This window comes from Erigeron canadensis, chromosome 1, assembly GCF_010389155.1.
Source record: "Erigeron canadensis isolate Cc75 chromosome 1, C_canadensis_v1, whole genome shotgun sequence".
Taxonomy (NCBI): Eukaryota; Viridiplantae; Streptophyta; class Magnoliopsida; order Asterales; family Asteraceae; genus Erigeron; species Erigeron canadensis.
Window position 1 is genome coordinate 37,110,306 of NC_057761.1, and position 8,836 is coordinate 37,119,141.

General features: G+C 36.4%; 1 protein-coding gene across 1 annotated transcript; it reads right to left on the reverse strand.

The window, feature by feature from the left end:
- Nucleotides 1–1,379: 1,379 nt before the first annotated feature.
- LOC122591470 (wall-associated receptor kinase 5-like) lies at nt 1,380–3,872 on the reverse strand. Its single transcript, XM_043763739.1, has 3 exons — nt 3,020–3,872; nt 2,722–2,811; nt 1,380–2,671 (listed from the first exon to the last, which is right to left on the reverse strand). Exons 1-3 carry the CDS (start codon nt 3,870–3,872, stop codon nt 1,380–1,382), a joined length of 2,235 nt encoding a protein of 744 aa, XP_043619674.1.
- Nucleotides 3,873–8,836: the final 4,964 nt, after the last annotated feature.

Sequence of the window (8,836 nt, forward strand, 5' to 3'; positions counted from 1 at the left end):
ATATTATTGATATTTGTTTTGAGTATTGAAATCAAACGGACTTGTAGTTCAGTTGTTAATTATGCATTCTCGTAAACCTCACATCCCTGTTCGATTCCATGTGGGATCATTTGTAAAAAAAATTAACACAAGGATGTAATGAGTATAAATTGCTGAAAATCTGGAAATCTGAAACATAATCAAAAATTGATATGGCATCACAAACATACAACTATAACATACAACTAACATAAACTCTTCCATATCCTCTAACAGCCCAGTGGTTATCGCCCTTTAAAAGGGGTTCTAGGCAGACTGTAAGTCGCGGGTTCGAATCCTGTTCCCACCTAGTTCCCTGGGGTATTTTCACCTGGGAGACATCCCAGGCATTGTACCCAAAGGGTACATGGGTTCAGTGGTACCCACCCAATACCATTTTTACAATGAAGATTATTGTTGTGCCATATGCCTATATTAAGCATGTGTTACTCATATACAACGTAATACTAGTCAGAAGCAGGATTAAGAGGGTGTTTGACATTACGTTTTGAAGGGATTATCTAATTATTACGTTTGTAAAACGCAAATACTTTAAAAAAGTGTTTGTATGAAAAAGTGATTATCTTGCTATGAAAACGAGGTTTTGGAGAAGCATGTACATGCATGTTCTTCAAAACATAGTTTTGAAAACGCATAATCTATATCGAAAACGCAAAATTTATTTTGTAATCGCAATACCAAACATCCCCTAAAAGGGGCGCAATAGCAAAGGGGGCAATAGAGACCAATGCCCATCCAAAATTTAAATCTGTCATGAAAATAAATAGTTCATTATATTTTTACCATAGTACAATAGGTTCTTCTACGTATTATGTTGCACAATTAGTTACAACTACATCTCTCGTTGTTCCCCACTAGACTTGAGAGTTCAAGTAGTTCTCATTTTTGTCCCTCAATTTTAACTAATAACTTTTTCTGTCATTTCGTTTTTAATATTTCTTTGTTTTTCTAACAATTTTATAAACCAGACTCCAATAGGATATTCCATTTAAGATACAATTTTCAGTTTATTCTTACTCCCACTCTGAAATTAAATACATTTTACTTTTTGGTCCATACACTTTTATAACTTTTTAATGCTTTCAAATACCATGTTTTGATATTAACATGGCCTAATAAATTTACCAAACGGCGTGGAAAAAACCAACAATATCCATAAAAAAATTATTTGAAACATAATTCTGGCTTAGCCTTCTTACAATCTTAAAGCACTATAATAATTTGCACCAAATGGTACAAATTACGTACAAAAAATCTAGTAATTACATAAGATGATTGATAATCATATGCTGGCTATGGTCATTCCTAACTACAGCAGCAACAACAAAAAACAGAAGTCCCTACCTATACCCACCACTAGCCATTGGTGTTATCTTAGGCTTGCAGATCATGCTATAAAAAGTTGATGTGCTTGAATCGGTGTCATCAGTGTCTTCATAGTTTTCACTTGGTCCGTTAAGCAAATATTCAGTTGCTTCTTCACTTGAAGTGCTTTTCACCCATGGATGCTTGTCAATCATTGATGCCGATATTCCTTCTAGCTCTAATGCCACTTCCTTCATGGTAGGCCTTTCGTCTCCTTTAAGGTGCAAGCATCTTTGGGCAAGCCTTGAAACTAGGATGATATCATGAGGAACTTCCTTTAGTTGCAAGTTTTCATCAAGAACCTCTAATAGAGTCTCATTGTCTATAGAAGCTATAAAATGTTTGGTTAAATTCCTTTCTTTCTCTGGCCTTTCGAAGTTAATAATCTTCTTTCCGGTCAAAAGTTCTACTAGTACTACCCCAAAACTATAAACATCGCTCTTTTCAGTTAGCTGATTTGTCTGCAAGTATTCAGGATCCAAGTAGCCAAGTGTTCCTTGCACCAGTGTTGCCAATTCATTCTGATCCATAGGGATTAGCTTTGAAGCTCCAAAATCAGCTACTTTTGCTACATAGCTACTATCAATAAGTATATTCATGGGCTTCACATCTCGATGAATGATTGGAACAGAAGCTGCAGAGTGTAAATATGAAAGTGCTCCAGCCGTTTCTGTTACTATTCTCAGCCGGATATCCCAAGTAATAGCCTTCGACTTGCATTCATTGTGGATGTGATCAAAGAGAGTGCCATTTGGAATAAATTCATAAACTAATGAAGGAATCTCTGTTTCCAGGCAGCAACCAATAAGCTTCACCACATTTCTGTGATTTATTTGAGAAAGGATAACAACTTCATTAATAAACTGATCGACTTGGGTTTGAGTTTGATCTACTATCTTGGACATTTTTATGGCAACTATTCTGTCATCAGGTAGAACTCCTTTAAATACCGTTCCAAAACCACCCTTTCCAATGATCCTGCTCTGATCATAGTTGTTGGTTGCCTTTTCAAGCTCTTCTACCGTAAAGAGTATAGCTTGAATTTGAGAACTCCCATCACCGGAAATTCTTTGCTGCAACATTATTCCGCCATTTTGCTTAAAAAACTTTTCTCTTAGAATCAAATTCTTACGCCTTTTAAGTCCCAAGTATATCCAGGTAAAGAGTAAAAGCAAAAATAAACCAACAACTGAGATACCTGCAAGAAGAAGCATTGACTTTAATATAACACAATAATATGTTGAGTTTTTAGTGTATCCAGCCCATCGCACAATCAGTGACCTTGCTTACCTACACAAATCTGAATAATAGGTAATCCTTTTGTAGTGCAAATATAGCTTCCTACAGTATCAGTGCATATATCCCAATCTTCGCAATCATGAGTTCCGTCTTTACATTCATCAATATCTGTAGTATAGCAAGTGGTGATCGAAACATGTAGTTATTGACAAAGTCTAGTGCAACAAGGACTAAACTAAAGAGGAAAACTAAAAAGCACCTATATATAGGGTGGGATTAACACGAGAACACCAAAACACGTCAGAATGGTGGGAACAAATAAACTACGTTTTCTGTTCATGTTAGTGTTATATATATATAGGGGATTTACACTTACTTGTGCAGTTATCTTTGATATATGGGTTGCCATCATAACCCTCCATGCAATAACAACGATATCCAGGACCAACATATTCTTGGTCGCACTCACTATTTCCTTTACATAAGAAATCATCCGATGCGTTACTCGTGTGACAAGTCTTGTCTCCATCTATTATTGCCCAGACAAGTTTCATCGGCATCTTCTCACTTCCAAAATCAAGAAGATCAGTGGAAGAAAAGTTGTACCCCCCTTCTTCAACGACAAAAGCATGGCTACAAGGATTCAATGTCATTGTATTGTTGCTAGTCAGTCTCACTTGTGAATAGCCCAACCCTTCTGGAATTGTAAATTCACAACAGCCAGTACCAGAGCAAGATCCATTTGTGATATCACTGATGTTGCTATCATTACATGTAGAAACGCATCCAGTAATGATCTGGTTTGTATCTTTTCTTCCTATAACATATGCGTCTGTCTGACACCCAATGGCAACAAAGCTGTTAGTATCTGAGATCCAGAAGTTATTTAAATTCAGCCATGCGTTGCTGAGTGTTTCATTATCAGGGCTGTCGTAGCAAACATGGGCAACATTACCCATAACCCTTATTTCACTGTCAGCAGGATACATATTATTTAGAGTAATATTGCTATCTCTAAGGAAAAGTACGGGAGTGCCAGATGATCGATCACAAGTCACAAGAAAATCTCTACTGTGGTAGCATCCGTCTTCTAAACCAAACGGGTATGGAATATCAATATCACCACATGATCTTTCACAATCTGTACTTTGCTTCGAAGTTACTGGCGCCAAAGAGGTCATTGCTACTACCACCACTACTACTGCTACTAGTAGTATTCGCGAATTCATGTTTGCTTTGTGAGTGTGTATGAATAAAGGATTTTGGGTATTAGTAGGTAGTATGAATTTACAAAGGCTGATGGTAGGGATTTTATAAGAGGACGAACGTTGCTATAGGATCAGCTTGGTCAATTGTTCGAACAAAGTACTGGAGAATTGGCTCCCAAAGCTCCAACTTGGCTATATGTTTGTTGAAGAGGTGGTTTCCTTTTTACTTCATTCTTGTTTGACAATCATTAAACAATGTGAATCTCTAATAATTATAATTTCTTATTCACTTGTATACTTGATCAGTGCAAGTAATTATAGCAAATATGTCAACTTAACTTTTTAACATGATTCATCCACAACATGCCATCTGTTGATGAAATAAGGCTGTCTTCTAAGCAAGTTGTATTTTGCTCAATAAAATATGCATCAGACAGAGTATATGTTGATTTGAAAAAAAGTCAACATTCATCTGAATTGGAATGCATCTCTATCCTTTGAAAGCGATTTTTAATATTGAAAGCCAGCAAAAAATAATTTTCATTAGAGAGTTGTAATTGGGTGATAGCAGAAAGGGGGGAGTCTAATCGAAAGCAACTTGTGTACAAAAGAAGCTTGATGAAATTGTCCTTCCAATCAAAATACTCCGACTTAAACAGTGAAGACTTGAACATCAAAGATTAAAGAATCTTGGGACACAAGTTCATTCAATCTTGAAACCTATTTTTTATATGACCAAGCAGATCACTGTTCAGACGGACGATCGACTAACTCAAAAAGTCTTTAAATAGGACAACTGAAATTACCAAAATATAAAAGTGTAATGCATTTCCAAATTTTATGGCTATTACATACGTGGTGAAATTTCCGGAGGCAATTTTATCAAAAGTGTACGCTAATGTTGAGAATTTTGTCATATTGTTGATTTACATGTCGAGAAATACTGGGGAAATAAGGGATACACACATTGAAAGTAGCAATATACAAACAGACATGGAGTTAACAAATAAAAGTTAAGTAGCGAAATTAATCATAAACCATTTTATTTAATGGATGAAATTTAGTTACAAGGAGGATCGATCAGCTTATGTTCATGAGATCGATCAATAGAAGCATTTTGGTAGTTTAATTGATTTGACAGCTGCAGCTTGTCCAAATAGGCAAATATATACATGTGAGAAACCGACATTGTCAACATCGTTTGTACAAAGTGGATCAAATAGTTCTTTAAACAAAAATAGGAAGGGGATCGAAAAGTTAATACTCAATACACTCTAACACTTAATACACACTAAAAAAATGTTGCAGCGGTGGTAATTTACAATGCTTAAAGATGTTGTGACGACGATAGTTTGCGACATGATATTTATTTTGGGAACGTACTTCAAAAAGTTGCATTGAATCATATAATTCATATAATGTATCATGACATAGATAATCATGTACGTAAGATACAAATATTTAATACAAGGTAAAACAAATTTACTGAAGTTCAAAAAGATATCAAAATTCAAATGCAACTTTTTGACAACATGGACAATCTAGATCCTCGGCGAGATGGACTAAAACCTTCGTGTATTGTCATGTCTTGATAATGCCACATACGTTCTCAAGTGTTTTCATTTTTCCCCTTTCCTTAATCCATTCTAGCAGATAATAGCAAGTCAAAACGCACCTTCAATTACAATACAAAAAAAATTACATTTATTTCTTACATCAACAGCAAGATTATTAAGAAACCAATGGAAAGCATATTCTTTAAGCATGAACAACCGAGTGACCAAAATGATAAATCTACCAAGCAATTAGAAGTGCCACGAATAGCCTGAATATGGAATCCACGAGAACCTGGTTTCAACCCTTTTATCTTCCCAACATTGTCACTGGACAACAAACGTGGCAGAGCTAAAGCTTACATATAGGCAATGGTGGTTCTAGCTTATGCTTAGGGGGTTCAATGGACCACCCTTCGAATTTAAATTTTGTTAGAAGGTTATAAATAGATTATATTTGAACCCCTGTGAAATTGAGCTTGGAACCTCCTTTTCTATGTTTATTTGCAGGTTTTCAATTGAAGAAGAAGACCCATTTAATTACTTTTTTTCAGTTTCACCCCACAAAATTGTTACAAGTTTCAGTTTTTACCTTTATCTTTAAAGAATTTTATATCTAAGGAATAATTTAAGATTTATTTCATTAACCTTTAATTTAGCCTATATTTTGTAAATATTGATTTACGTACTACATGACTTTCTACAAAATGATAATTAATATTAGTACTTCTGTTTATTAATAATCCTTTTTAGACATCTTAAAAACATAATGCGTCCGTTGTGATGATGAAATGGTGTTATAATAGGGTTGTGACCGTTGTGCTCCCCGCTTACCCGCTTAGTCACCTTCTACCAACGTTCAAGGCCAAGGTGAGTTTCGTAGCCCCTACGTTTACGTTATTTGGGGTGGAAAGTGTACTCGTTTGTTAAATGCTTGTTAGTTGATATGATTGATTATGATATTGAACGAGATGATGATTACTTACTTGATTTGCTTGTTCACATGATTGCATGTGTTATGATTACGCATTGTTCATCATGTAAGTCGTGCCGGTTTATTACGCATTATTTATTATGTAAGTCGTGCCAGGTACGTATTTTCACGCATTGTTTATCATGTAAGTCGTACCGGTTACTACGCATTTTACTTTGGCACATGAGGTGGCGGGTTTGGCTAGGTAACATAATGGAAATGTATCGGACTGCAAATCCTGGAATGACGGTTCGATCCCGTCCCTGTAGAACAAGATAAACAAGCTGTGGCTACTACTATGAGTAAGAGCTCTATTGTTCTAGTCCCTTCGGTCTTTAAACAAGGCATTGTTACCCTCCAATGAAAGACTCATTGAGGAAGAGGATCAACTACTTGAACCTCTCTATTCTTCTCTTCATGTATGTGGGCTGCCTGCCCCTTCCTGAATAGACGAACAGGAACAAGCTGAAGAAGCGAGAGATATTTGAGATTCCGTAAGTAACTTAGTGAGTGCTTTCTAAGGGAAAAAGAAAATGAAATACGAACAACCGCGCTGGTCGTTTCTCGGAATCATTTTCAGAAATAAGAAAAAATGCAAAAAAGAGTAAGAACTACTCTACTTTCTTTATTTATCCTTGTAGTCTTAGTAGTCTTATTGTATTTTCTTGGAGTCCGGTGCGGACAATTGGAGTTCGTTCATGCCTTATTCTTGAAGGTTACTCTTAGGAGAGTCCTTTTTAATAGTTATTGCTATAGTTATCAGTCATTATCAGGTAGATCATCTTGGTATTTGATGCGCCCATCGATCAGATCGGGATATTTATCCAAAAATGAAGGAAACATTGTGGATATCGTCATTTCTAATGCCGGGTTAGGTCAATTTTGGCTGGAAAAAGACCCGGAACCCCATACCCTATCATTCACTTACTATAGGCCGAGGAGCTGGGCTAGGGTGGCCCCATTTCGCCTTACCAACCCCAAGGAAACTCCGAATACAGGCCTAGATCGTTTGTACAGACAAACTTTTTGGGTGCTAAGATCCAAAGTCGAGAGGGAAACAGCCCAGATCGTGTTTATCATGTAAGTCGTGTCGGTTACTACGCATTAATCATTATGTAAGTCGTGTCAGGAAACGTATTTTATGCATTGTTCATCATGTAAGTGGTGCCGGTTATCAATATTGTTAAACATTGACTTGTGTTGATTTGTGTGGACATGATTAGATATACTAATCCTCGTGTAACGTTAACGGTTGCTATCGCGACACATTTGATCTCTTTATCTAAACCTACGAACTCACCAACTTTATGTTGACCAGTTTTAGTACACTTTTCAGGTTAACAGGTGAATCAAAGACATGTTGGATGATGATTGATTGTTTGCATGCTAGGACTGGACTTGGACTTTACAGTGAATCCGTGATTCATTGTTCCCACTTATGGGTTATGATTAGGATCATATACCATCTTTTGTACCCTCTTTTGTAAACGTTTGATGGTCGTGCTCCTTATACATTTTTGAATGGTCATGGACTTGTATTTGATTAAATTGTATGGATTACCAATCCTTTTAAGCATCTAGATTTGTCTCTACTTAATTTCCATGTCATGCTGTGCTTTTCTTGTGATATCTCATTATTCCGCCTTGTTGGGGTGTTACATTTCAGGCCTGTAATTTTTAAGTAGTGCACTTTAATTGAAATAGAACCTTTATTTGCTCGTAAGAGTTGAAGATATTCTCTTCTTTTCTCTTTATATTTATGCATATACATATATTATATATATATATATTTAACAATAAAACTTACGCAGATTTGTTGCGTTCCATGTCCTGCTAACGCGGTTTTCATTTGTTGTTGAAAGCTTGTAGGCGCCATTTCCAATTACTTTATCAACTTTATATGGTCCTTCCCACGTTGGTCCCATTTTCCCCAGGTATTCCACTTGGCTTGCGTTGTTGAGCCGGAGGACGTAATCACCGACTTTGAAACTGTCTGGGTGAACTTTTTTTTTGTAATATTTCTCAATTCTTTGCTTATACGCAGCCTCCCTGATTGAAGTAATTTCCCTTATTTCCTCCAAAAGGTCGAGGTTTATACGCATTTCTGTATTATTATCATCTTCATTTACGTTTGCCATTCGACATGTGGAGACTTCTATTTCCGTAGGCAAGACTGCTTCTGATCCAAAGGTTAGGGAGAATGGGGTTTCCCTATTGCTTTGTTTGGGTGTTGTACGATGTGCCCAGAGTACCAGTGGTAGTTCATCCACCCAGCCACTGTGGCTATGTCCCAGCCTTTTTTCCATACCTTTCATAATCTGCTTGTTGATTGCCTCTACTTGTCCATTACCTTGTGGGTGATAAACTGATGTCAAGGATTGCTTTATGTTTAGCCTTTGACACATTTCTGTGAACGTACCCTCCGCAAATTGTTTCCCATTGTTTGAGACAATCATTTG